Source organism: Callorhinus ursinus, unplaced genomic scaffold (genome assembly GCF_003265705.2).
Source record: "Callorhinus ursinus isolate GAN/ISIS: 27379988/994484 unplaced genomic scaffold, GSC_fseal_2.0 scaffold34, whole genome shotgun sequence".
Classification (NCBI taxonomy): Eukaryota; Metazoa; Chordata; class Mammalia; order Carnivora; family Otariidae; genus Callorhinus; species Callorhinus ursinus.
Genome location: NW_027397096.1, coordinates 12,472,714 through 12,486,357, shown reverse-complemented (window position 1 = coordinate 12,486,357; position 13,644 = coordinate 12,472,714). Strand labels below are relative to the sequence as shown.

The following is a 13,644-nucleotide window of genomic DNA, read 5'->3' as shown; positions in this document are numbered from 1 at the left end:
CTCTCTGTCAAATAAATAAATAAAATCTTAAAAAAAAAAAATTACCATGAACCAGACATTGGGTTACACTGTTCACATAAGTTACATGAGCAAATCCTCATAAATCCCTGTGGAGTAGGTACCAGTAGGAAGTAGTAAATGGCAGTGCCAGGATAAAGCCCTGAAAGGCCAACTCCAGAATCCAAGATCTCAACCACTACACTTTGAGGACACCTTCTTATGTCACCATACACCATTAAGGATGAGGAAGTCTACGGATACCTTGACTCTGAGCTGCTTTCTTTTGCTTCCTCCTTTTGCTCCTCTCCCTGCTTAAAAGTCATTGGGCCTGTTAGCAGAACCTTGGGCCTGAACCTGCACCATTCAAGTCATTGGTGAGCTGGGAGCTTTGATGTGTCAAAGCTTCACTCTGCCTCTGGAGCCTTCCTAGTGTCATAGCCCTGTGGGTTCCTACCCAGGTAGGCAGAATACATTCTCATCCTTTGAGCTACACTGTGATACCAGGACACCCACAACTGTCCCTTTTAACTTTGGACTCCCTCTCTCCAAATGGCACTTAAATGTGGGCTCAGGGGCTGGGCTGGAAGATCTAATGTGAACAGTGGCCCCTAGTACAAACTCAAAATCACTCCCTCTCTCACTAAAGAACTGGAAAGGGAGGGAGAAGTGTTTTTCATTGAATACCTCTTTGAACTATTAGAATACATGCTCTCCTTTTTTAATTAACAAAATCTAGTTAAAAATAAGGAGTTATAGGGGCGCCTGGGTGGCTCAGTCGTTAAGCGTCTGCCTTCGGCTCAGGTCATGATCGGGATCGAGCCCCACATCAGGCTCCCTGCTCCACAGGAAGCCTGCTTCTCCCTCTCCCACTCCCCCTGCTTGTGTTCCCTCTCTCGCTGTGTCTCTCTCTCTCTCTGTCAAATAAATAAATAAAATTTAAAAAAAAAAGAAAGAAAGATGTGGGGTGGCTTATATATTCATGGGAAAAGCTGCACATCCAGGCTTCTGATGTTCTGAAGAGAGTGGCTAAGGCTGGATCATGAGCCCACTTCTGATCCTCGGGGGCAAGTCCAGGCAAGTCCACCTCAGGCATGTACTTTAATTAGATACAATTTGAAGTACTTTCTATGAACTGAGAATTATGAAGAATAAAAAAACGAGTATAATATGTTGTCCCTGCCTGCTCTCAGGAATAGGGAAACAAGACTTATACATGCAAAAACAAATATAACGAACAAATTAAGGCAGCATAATGTTAGCACTGAATTAAAGGTACAGGAGGTAGATGCTATGGTCAGTCCTTATGACTGACTTCCTGAAGACTCATGGCCATTTGCCAAATGTGCCAAGCATTTTCAGGCCTCTTAATCTGAAACGCCCCTCCTTCTATCAAAATTCCACATATCCTGCCAGATTCAAGGATCACTTCTCATAAAGTCTTTACAGCTGGCCCCCACCAAAAATTCTGCCCTTCCACAGAACTTTCTTTGTGCCTCTTTAGTATAGCATTTGTCTCAGTCTCCTGTATTTCTTACCTGTCTTTCCCACCACCCCTCAAGAGCAGGGACTGTGTATCTTTCAATTATTATTTTTTCTTTTTTGTGCTGCCATGGTTAATTTTATGTGTCAGTTGGCTAGGCTGTGGTACCCAGTTGTTTGTTCAAACACTAGTGTAGATATTCCTGTGAAGGTACTTTTTTAGATGTGATTAGTGTTTATTTTTAGTAGACTTTAAATCCGATTACTCTCTATAATGTGTGTGGGCCTCATCTAATGAATTGAAGGTCTTAAGAGCAAAGACTGAAGTTTCTTTCTTTCTTTTTTTTCTTATTCTTTTTAAGTAGCCCCTATACCCAACATGAAACTTGAACTCATGACCCTGAGATATAAAGTTGCATGCTGTACCAACTGAGCCAGCCAGGTGCCCCAAGACTGAGCTTTCTTAAAGAAGGAATTCTCCTCAAGACTACAACCCTGTCTGAGTTTCCAACTTTTGGAATTTGGACTCAAGGCTACAATATCAACTCTCACCTGAATTGCCAGCCTGCCAACCTGCCCTATAAATTTCAAATTTGTGAGCCCTCACAGTTACATGAGCCAAATCATTAAAATCAAAAGGCCCTCCCTTTCCTTCTCTCCTTCCTTCATCCTTTCCTCCTCTCTCCATCCCCATCTTTTTCTCTCCTCTGTCCCTCTGTCCCTCTCCCTCTCTGTGAGTTTTGCATTTCCTCACATATTTAATGAGGGCCTACTATATATTGGGCTGTTTTAGGCCCTGGGGATACAGCAGTGCACAAAACAGACAAAAATTCCTCATGAATAAGCAATCGTGAGCTTACATACTAGAGACAGAGGCAAATCATAAACAAAGAAATACATAAAATACACAGTATATACGATGGTGGTATATCTGTTAATAAAAACAAGGCAAGGAGGGGAACAGAGAGTACCACAAGTGGAGGCAGTGTGTTTTAGTATTAAATAGGTTAAGAAGGCCTTATTGAGAGGGTATCATTTGAATAAAGACAGGAAGTGAGAGATCAAGCCATGTAGGTGGATGGATATTTGGAGGGGGTGGGACAATGCTCCAGGCAGAGAAAATAGCAAATATCAAGACTCTACCTCACCCAAAATCATGACCACTGCCACTGGGCAACCTGCATCCACTGGTTGGTTGATGTGAAGAAATAAAGTTTTGCCCTCCTTCTTCAAGGCAGAGAGCCCTTAGGGGGCACTCTATAGAGTCAGCCGGTCTCTCTTGCAATGGCTTCATAGTTCAACCTCTCCCCCTTCACAAGCCTGCTTCTTCACCTCTCATAGGTGTTGTTCCCTAGATAGAGTTGCTAGATTTAGCAAATGTAAGCACAAAACGCCCAGTTAAATTTGAATTTGAGATAAACAAGAATAATTTTTAATATAAGCTTGTCCCAAATATTGCATTATTTGTCGTTTATCTGAAATTCAAACTTAACTGAGCATCCTGTATTTTATCTGGCAACCCTAACCCTATAGCACTCCCAAATAAAATGCTTGCATGTAAATCGGAGAGTCTCGAGTCTGATTCCCAGAGAAACCAATTTATGAAACTAAAATAGGATTTTGAAGCTGCTTCACCCAATAGCCAGTTTACAATGAAGACCTGATGACTGGTGTAGGTGTTGACCCTTGGCAAATGGTTGTGTAATTGTTAAAACTCCGTCTCTGGGGAGCTGGGGTAGAAGACTGGCAGGAAGGGATGCAATGGAGAGTCATGTGAGGGCTTCAAGGGACATAATTATATAAGAACTTTGGAATTGGATGGCCATTTCTTCTAGCTATTCATGCTTTAAAGAAAGACAGTGAAAGGCTGAGGTCATTAATCACCTAAATAAGGTGAAGTGTGAAACCAGAGACCCTCCTTGGCAGCATACAAAGAGACTCTCATTGCCTATAGCTGGAGCGTGGGACTTAATTATTATTTTAGAATAATTTCTTTTCCAAAGAAAACTGGATTCTCTGTCAGGTCGGATCTGCTATACAAAAGTCAGGGCAAGGAGTGGCAAGAATTGGCAAGGAGTGGGACCCTGAGATTTGGGATGAGGACCTCTGGATCAATGAACTCAAAATCCTTTAGATCAATGCACTAAAAATTCCTCTGAATCCTCTGAGCCTACAGAAGTAGCTCATTTCTCTCCATTAAAGGATAGCACTCTCCCCTTTCTTGAAGATTCTTGGGGATTCTCTCTTGCAGGACAATTCATACCCTCCATAGGATCTATTCCTATTTCTTCTCCTGGCAAAAAACCAATGACTAGAATCAAGTCAACAAAATCCAGCAGGGAAGTGCTAGGCCTGCTGAGGGAGAAAAGGGCTATACATCAAAAGAGCTGCAGGGCGCCTGGGTGGCTCAGTTGGTTAAGTGACGGCCTTCGGCTCAGGTCATGATCCAGGAGTCCCGGGATCCCACATCAGGCTCCCCGCTCAGTGTGGAGTCTGCTTCTTCCTCTGAGTCTCTCTCCTCTCACGCTCTCTCTCTCTCAAATAAATAAAATCTTAAAAAAAAAAAAAAAAGAGCTGCAGAGCCTAGCTAACATATACCCTTAAGAGCCAGGAGAGCATGTAAGTCATTGGTTGGGTTCCCCGGGTAACAGACTTTGAGATTGCTGGATCAAAGATCATTAAACAAAACTGGGTAACAGTTTATCCATATGGGACCAATATCCCATGATTCAAAATTTAACACCTGTTAGAGATCTTTGGAAATGGTTCTTTTATGCTGTTTGATTGCCTCTTGGAAGCCTGAAGAGTGACGGTCCACTCTTAAGTGAAGTGGAAATGCTAGAACTATCATGGCAAATAATGGAGGAAGGGATCAAAAAGCTAAGAGAAATGAACATGTTAGAGTGGATATTCTGTATAATGCCAGAAAACATGAATATACTTGAGAGTTAGCAGAACCCCTATATTGCTGTCAGGGACTAGGATTTTACTTTTCTTACAAGCTAATAAATCATCCTGTTATTGTTTCATGGATGCTGGTAGTATATGAGACTCCTGAGTCAGAAACAAAGGACTTTATTACAGCACAACAAGCAAGCAGCATGAGCAGCGTATTTACATCAGTTCCCCTTGCCCCTCAATTCCCAAGGGGGCAATGTGGAGGGTCCAGATGGATACCTGTATGCAGTGGGTTGTGTTGTAGGAGATTACTGAGTTTGAGAAATCTACCATTTTTACAATAAGCAGTATGTAATCCTGTTCTTTGTCCTGGTGGGAGATATTAGCTCATGTCTCAAAGTTCCTTGCTGCAAACACAACCTTGAGAAATCTGGATAGAAAGAAGTTGAGACCTTGGCTTAGGTCTTGGAGTACCTAACAAGATTGTTCAGGGATATTCAGAACTCATGGCAGATTCCCTCTCCCAACAATCTGTTCTTTTGCCTGTTGGATAAATGCTGTTAAATAGTGAGAAAAGTCAAGTAGAAGCCTCTGAAACTGTTCCCTCCTGCGCATCCAAGACAATAAATAAAAAATAATATCGCTCTTAACATATATTGCATTATTTGTTTCAGAGGTACAGATGAACCATGAGAGATGATGGACTCTGAAAAACAAACTGAGGGTTCTAGAGGGGAGGGGGGTGGGGGATGGGTTAGCCTGGTGATGGGTATTAAAGAGGGCACGTTCTGCGTGGAGCACTGGGTGTTATGCACAAACAATGAATCATGGAACACTACATCAAAAACTAATGATGTAATGTAGGGTGATTAACATAACAATAAAAATTAAAAAAAATAATATTGCACTCCAGGGAGAATGGCAGAGATGAAAGCCACCCTTAAAGACTTAAATGCAAGGGTGATGTTTGCCCATTTAATTTACCTATTAGACCCAAACAAAATGCAAGGTAGAGCTTTGAAGGATGAAAAACTCATCTAAATTATAGCCCCAATTTTGTTGGAGCAGACTAACATGGCTTCAGTCTGTGGTATTAGCCATTAATTTGGTAAATGCATCCTACCCGTCTCTATCTGGAAGAAGTTCACATTCACATGGGGTGGACCACAGTATACTTTTAAAGTCTTGCCCCAGGGCTATGTTAACTCTCCTACCCTCTGTCATAATAAAGTCTGAAAGAAACTTGACCATCTGGACATCTTGCTGAACATCATAGTGGTCCACTTTATTGATGACATTGTATTATTTGGACCAGATAAGCCAAAAATACAAACACTTGTTGGAGGCCTGGATAGGACACACATGTTTCAGAGGGTTCTACAAAGATTCAGGGCCCTGCCACACTAGTGAAGGTTTTGGGGACTGGTAGTTTCAGGCATGCTGGAACATCCCCTCCAAAGTAAAAGTCACATTATTCCATCATGCACATTTTACCACTCAAAAGGAAGCATAATGCCTGATGGGCCTTGGGTTTTGGAGGCAGCATATTACACACTTGGAAATACTGCTTTACACTTTACCAAGAGACAAGGGGGTCTGCCAGCTTTAAATGAGGCCCAGAGTAGGAAAGGGCTCCACAGCAGTTCAAGCGGTAGTACAAGCAGCCCTACTTCTTGGGCCATGTGACCCATTATATTCTATGGTATAAGAGAATCTACAAGGAGAAGATGCATCATGTGAAGTTTATGCCAGCTCCAAAATGAAAATCACAGCTGATACACATAGGGCTCTGGAGTAAGGCATGCTACCTGCAGCAGAGAATTATACACTGTTCAAAACAGAGCTCCTGGGACGCCTGGGTGGTTCAGTCGGTTAAGCGGCTGCATCCAGCTCAGGTCATGATCCCGGGGTCCCGGGATCGAGTCCCACATCGGGCTTCTTGCTCAGTGGGTAGTCTGCTTCTCCCTCTGCCTGCCTCTCCCCCTGCTTGTGCTCTCTGTCTCTCTCTCTCTGACAGATAAGTAAATAAAATCTTAAAAGACAAAACAAAACAGAGGTCCTGGCATGCTATTGACATAGTAGACACCAAGTACCTGATTAAGTGACCATGTGGCCAGAGCTCTTCATTAAGGCATAGGATCAGCAGATCTAGCTGTGATCCATTGTAAGATGGAAGTGATAATTTCAGAATTGGGGCATATGCAGGGCCAAAGGGCACAAGTAAGTTACATAAGCAGATGACCTATCCTCCCATGTTATCTACTTCTGTTGCACTGGTACCTCTCCCTCAAACCTATGTTCCAGGCTGACTTCCAGAATGACAGAGTAAAGTTCTTTGAAAATGCACTTTTCCATAGAGGCAACAAGAACACTAGAACAAACCAACAAAATCAGCTTGTTCAGAACTTTGGAGATTAACAAATGGCTTGCAACAATCTGAGTAAAGTTTATTCAGAAAAATGGCTAAATTCAGTAAAAATGTGATGAACTTGATGGTGTTTTAACTTGCCCTAATCCCATCCTCACTTTCCTTGCTTTGCAGTGACCTTGAAAAATTAACAGCATTTCCACTGCTGTATCTGTGCAAACCAAAAGCTGCTGGAGAGGACAGAATGAGTTTACAGCTCTGTAAGAGACCCCTTCCCAGAGAATTGTGACTATTTAACTTGTCTAGTGGCCTGCTGAAAAGCTCCATTTCCAGAACTTGTCTTTATTTGACTTGCCTGAGAACTTTCTCTGTGCAAAGAGTACTGTCTTCAGGACATTTATCAAAACAACCAGTGGGAATTGTTTAAGACTATAGTTGTCCAATGTGGTGTTAGAAGTTGGGACTAAGGGCGCCTGGCTGACTCATTTGGTAGAACATGAGACTTGAGGGGCGCCTGGGTGGCTCAGTTGGTTAAGCGACTGCCTTCGGCTCAGGTCATGATCCTGGAGTCCCGGCATCGAGTCCCGCATTGGGCTCCCTGCTCAGTGGGGTCTGCTTCTCCCTCCGACCCTCTTCCCTCTCATGCTTTCTCTCATTCTCTCTCTCTCTCAAATAAATAAATAAAACCTTTAAAAAAAAAAAAAAAGAACGTGAGACTTGATCTCAGGGTCATGAGCCCAAGCCCCACGTTGGGTGTAGGGATTACTTAAAAAAAGGAAAAGAAGGTGGGGCTAACAAGAGTCTGACCAAAAAACTCGAAAGATGGGCATGGGCAGTTTGTAGATATCTTTTTTTTTTTAAGATTTATTTATTTCTGGACCCCTGAGTGGCTCAGTCAGTTAAGTGTCTGCCTTCAGCTCAGGTCATGATCCTAGGGTCCTGGGATCGAGTCCTGCGTCGGGCTCCTTGCTCAAGGGGGAGCCTGCTTCTCCCTCTACCTGCCGCTCCGCCTGCTTGTGTTCTCTGTCTGACAAATAAATAAAATCTTTTAAAAAAAGATTTACTTATTTATTTATTTTAGAGAGAGTGTGCAGGGGGAACAGGCAGAGGGAGAGGGAGAGAGAGAATCTCGAGCAGACTCCCCACTGAATGTGGAGCCTGATGCGGGGCTCCAACTCATGACCCGAGATCATGACCTGACCCAAAATCAAGAGTTGAATGCTCAACTGACTGAGCCAGCCAGGTACCCCTGTAGATAGATATCTTTTAAGAGCTCTAAGATATTCCTTCAATTCTAGAAGGCCACATGCATATGCAGAGCTGTATAGATGCCTAAGAAAGACCTGAGAGGGCCCTAATATCTCACCTCTGACTGACTTTGAGGCTCTGCACAAGCAGAAAGTATGGATGTGGCAGTAGGCATTTTACCATGAGATCTAGTGGTCCTGTCACACCCCACACCACCCAGAGACATTTAGCCTGATAGAATGATGAAATGGACTTTTGAAAGCACAGCTGAAACACCAGCTTAGAGATAGTACCTGGTGAAAATGGGATGGCATCCTACAGACGCTGTACATAGCCTATATCAGTGACCATTATATGGTGCTTTGTTCCTAATAGGTAGATTAGATGAGTCTGGAAACCAAAGGGTAGAAGTAGAGTGGCTGCTTACCATCATTCCCAGTGACCCTTTTGGGGAATTTTTGCTTTTAGGCTGTGGATCTAGAGGTCTTAGTTCTCAGAGGGGAAATATTTCCATGAGGGAATACAAGAGTTCTATTAAGCTGTAAGTAATGGCAGCTGCCCAGTCTCTTTAGCTACTTTATGCTGGGAGACCAGCAGGCAAAGAATAACTATCCTGGCAGGAGTAGTTGACCCTGATCATCCCGAGGAGATAGGACTGTCATTACACAATGAAGTCAGGGAAGAATATGTTTGGCATTCAGGTGATCTAATGGGGTGTCTCTTGATATTACTCTGCTCAGTGTCAACAGCAAATGGACAAATGCGGCATCCACAGGATGTGATAATCAGGGACTCATCCCTCATGGATAATGACCAGAGTCCACCTATCAGATGGGCCACCTAGACCAGAAGAGGTGCTTGATTGAGAATGCTCATCTAGAATGAGTTTTAGAGCAGGAGACAATAAGTATCAGTCATTGTCTTGAGACCAGCTGCAATACAGGGTTGGGGGAAGAGCTATAGGTCTTCCACTGACTTTGTAAGTTTCCCCAGAAAAAGAGACCGGTAAGAACATTGGAGGAGCTCTTCCCAAATGGGGTGAACTTATTATATGAATGAAGTAGTTTCCAGAGGTGCAAGGGATAGAATGTACTGGATGCTGTGGTGTGCTGCTTAGATTTCCTTTTCAGGACTGAAGCACTCATTTACCCAGCTGCTGGAGTATTGGTAGCTAAAGGTTCTCAACCGAATTCTTCTCTGGGAATTTCCCTCAGCTAAAGAGCCACCTTGCCCAAGGTCATACCTTAGGGAGAGTCACATGTAATGATTGGTTGATGAGAGTTTCTAAAGGCTTAGCAAATAGGAAACTCTGAAGGACATTGTAGCTCCAGAGCTCCCTATAAGATTCAGCTGAGTTTTCTTTTACAATTGCATTGCAGGTCAAGTTCTCCCTCTATCCAGTCCTACTTCCCTTTCCTTAAAGATAACCCCTCAATAAACCCCTCTTTAGCTACTTTATGCTGGGAGATATCTCCCAGCATATCTCCCATAACCTCCTACATGCAAATTTCAGAATTTCAAGAGCCTGTTTCCTGAGAAACCTGATTTTGGAATCAGGTTTATTGGGATATAATTTACCTAGAGCAGAATTAACTCTTTTTTTGGTATACATTTTGATTAGTTTTTAGAAATGTATAGAGTCATGTAGTCACGACTACAATATAGAACGTTTCCATCATCCCAAAATTTCCTCATGCCTTTTTGTAGTCAATCCCCTCTCCAACCACAGCACCTGGCAACTGTTGTACTGATTTCTGTCCCTTTGGTTTTCCTTTTTCCAGAGTGTCATATAAATGGGGTCTTTGAGCACGAATAGCCTTTGAGTGTGAATCCAACCATTTAATATGGTGTTTTGAAATTTATATGTTATTGAATGTATTGGTAGCTTGTTCATTTTTTTTACTCAGTAGTATTTCGTTGTATGGATGTATCACAATTTGTTAATCCATCTCCAGTTGATAAACATGTGGATTGTTTTCCATTTGGAGTGATTATGAATAAAGCTGGTACAACATTTGCTTATAGTTCTTTGTTAGGAAATGTATTTTCATTTTTCTTAGGAAAATACCTAGGAGTGGAATTGCTGGGTTGTATAGTAAGTGTGCTTAACTTTAGAATAAGCTGCCGTATTGTCCAACATGGCTCTACCACTTTGCATTCACCAGTGTATGAGAATCCCCATTGCTCTGTATCCTCTCCAGAGCTTGGCATTGTTACTTTTTTTCTTGTTAATTTTAGCCATTCTAGTAGGTGTGTAGTTAACACATTGCTTAAACTTGCCTTTACCTAGTGATTTATAATGAAGCACATCGTCTTACTTGTTTGTGGACCACTTGTATGTCTTCTTTTGTAAAGTGTTTATTCAATTCTTTTACTCATTGGGGTGAGAGTAGGGAGGTTGCTTGTCTTCTTACCTATTAAATTTTAAGAGTTCTTTATATATTCCGGCTATAAGTTTTTATCAGATATATGTTTGCAAATAGTTTCTTGCAGTCTTGTCTTTTGTCTTATGGTTTGTCTTATTTTCTAACAGTTTATTTTACAGAGCAGAATTTTAAAATTTTGATGAAGTCCAATTTATCAATTTAAAGCATTTTATGATTTACTCTTTTATATCCTGTCTGTGAAATATTTTTCTACCCCCAAGGTCACGAGACTTTCTCTTATGTTTTCTTCTAGAAGCTTTATATTTTAGGCTTTACATTGAGGTCTATAATCCATTTCCAGTTATTTTTATATATGGTATGAGGAATGGGTCAAGATCAAATTTTTTTTTTTTTGCAAATAGATGTTAGATATTCTGAAATCATCTGTTGAAAAGATTATTCTTTTACAACTGAATTATCTTGGTACCTATAAAAAGCAATAGACCATATATGTGGGTCTGGTTCTGGATTCTCAGTTCTGTTCCACTGATCTGTATCTATCCTTATGTCAATACCACACTGTCTTGATTACTGTAGCCTTATAATCAGTCTTGAAATCAAGTAGTATGGGTCCTTCAACTTTGTTCTTCTTTATCAAAACTGTTTTGGCTCTTCTAGGAATAGCTTTTCCATATAAATTTTGCTTTCCCATATAAGTTTTTAAACCCTCTTTTCCATATAAATTTTTAAATCAGCTTATCAATTTCTATAAAAGAAGCCTGTAGAAATTTTAATTGGGATTGCACCGAATCTATAGGTCAATTTGGAGAAAATTGACATTTTAACAACCTTGAATTTTCAAATCTATGAACATGATATATCTTTTCACTTGTCTAGGTCTTGTTAATTTCTGTGATTAGTGTTTTGTAGCTTTCTGCATACAAATATTGGCCATTTTTTGTTATAGTTATCTATAAATATTTCATTTTTGGTGTTATTAAATATGGTACTTTATAATATTTCAATTCCAATTATTCACTACAAGTGTATAGGAATCTAATTGATTTTTGTATATTGACCTTGTATCCTGCAACCTTGCTAAACTCACTCGTTAGGTCCTGCAGTTTCTTTGTACATTCTTTGGAATTTTCTATGTAGATAATCATGTTATCTGTTCCAGATCACTTTTTGAATAGCAGGAGCTTAAACTAATATTAGACAAAGTCTCATTACTTGCACCTGAAACCATTTCTAATTGAAACAATGACTTGCTAAAATTTTGACAATGTGTATTAGCTTCCCAATATGAAAGAAGAGGAATTAGCTCACTTAAATCTTACTTATTATCTGTATTCTCTTTTTCTCAGCAAGAGTCCAGATGTTTTTCAGTCTCAGACTTCTTCAGGGCATACTGGCCTCTTCCTTATCTGTAGTCCCCAGTGCATATTCCTGCTACATCCTTCTTCATTTTGCTTCATCAATTAGTAGCATTTCTCTACTTGTTTTTGTCATCCAAAAATTTGAGGAAATTTCTTGTTTGCTGATGATTCCTGTGATAGAATACTAGCTGCCCCCCTGTATCCTCTTCTTTAATAATAAAACTCCCAATTTTTAAGTGGATATGTGGCCATGCAGAATAAAGTTTATATCTCTCATTCTTCCTGCAACTAGATGCAGCTCTGTGCCTAGGGCCAACAGGATATAAGTGAAAGTATCCATTTAGTGAGAAGCATCCTTAAAAGGAAGGGTGCATCCTTTTTCATCTCTTCCTTCTTCCTGTTGGTGATGTTGCCATTTACTGGCTATAATTCCAGCACCCATTTTAGACCATCAGGTGATGTTGGGAATAGAAACAAGGTTGAGCAAAAATGAGGAGCCTAAGGTTCCTAACACTGGGCTGGCCACCTCTGGACTTCTGGTACAGAAGAGAGAAAGAAACTTCTATCTTCTTTAAGACACTATTATTTTAGATTTTTCTGTTATTCAAAATGAACTTAATACTAGCTTATAGAGCTCTTCTCCCCTTCACTTTCTTTATTGTTGTGTTTTAATAACTTTTTTTATCCCTTTACTATCATTTTAAGGAATATTCAGAGAAAAAAGATTCAACTCATGGTTCTGATTAGATATATTCAGTCTGAATCATGGATTATTCTTTACAACAATTACATATTATAAGAACAGCATTAAGATGGCAACAAGGGAATTCAAACAAAAGAAAAAGAATCACCTGCCCTCTCACTGTCTCACCACCTCACATATTCTTATTCTTTAGTTCCCCTTCCAGGTTTCCAGATTTTTTTAAAAAAAGACTTTATTCATTTATTTGAGAGAGAGCACAAGTGGGGTGGCGGGGGAGAGGCAGAAGGAGACGGAGAAGCCGGCTCCCCACTGCACAGGGAGCCCGATGCAGGGCTTGATCCCAGGACGCTGGGATCATGACCGGAGCTGAAGGCAGACGCTTAACCAACTGAGCCACCCAGGTGCCCCTCAGGTTTCCAGATTTAATTACAGTTTTGTTCTTTTTCTATTTATGACTAGCATCTCCATAAACTATATAGTGCTTCTAATTATAATTTAAGTTAGCTGTATTCTATTATATTAAGTATATGTATCATAATTGACTTCACTTTTATTTCTGTTTATTAAAGTATAAATTCTCAGGAGTGGGGTTGCTAAATCCAAGGATTTGAACATTTCTATGGTTATTGAAATGTCTTATCCAATTGTAACTCCAGATGGGTAGAGAATTTCTATGTAATAAAATTCATTTCTGTGTAACGTGCAGAGCTAGCCCACTGCTCTGAAGGACAGATTGAATTCAGATAAATGAAGGGGAGGGAATTCAGGTAGGATAAAGGCTGGGGTAAAAATGTTAAGATAGGCATAGTCCATAGAATGTTCAGGGACAACAGTTGTAGTGAAGTTTGAATAATGTGTATACCAGCTACCACAGATCTTAGTTTCTCATTCAGCATAGAATCACCACTTTAGCAATCAGTGATCTACCTCAGTAGTGAGTGGTCTAAGTGTAGATTCACATATTGAGATCAGATTGTGGAATGCCAATTTAAGGAATTGGGTCTTTATTCTGTAGACAATGGGGAGCCTGTGAAGATTGACGAAATAATAAGGATATTTTATAACTACGTTTGGATGAATTGGAGGGAAGGGAGGTGAGAGAGGAAAAATGAATAGATGAGGATTTAGGGAAATAGGGAGACCTCTTTGAAACTATTACAGTATTTCAGAGATGAGAAGAATGACAACACAGGAAATGGAATG

The 13,644-nt window shown here is 40.6% G+C and overlaps 1 protein-coding gene across 1 annotated transcript in view; it reads left to right on the top strand.

Moving 5' to 3' along the window:
- Window positions 1-13,644, top strand: part of LOC112808159 (uncharacterized) — a 167,091-nt gene that overhangs the window by 80,499 nt on the left and 72,948 nt on the right. The window contains exon 5 of the mRNA XM_073879585.1: window positions 6,920-7,005. Within this exon, the coding sequence (XP_073735686.1) occupies window positions 6,920-7,005 (86 nt within the window). The remainder of the gene's footprint in view (window positions 1-6,919; window positions 7,006-13,644) is intronic.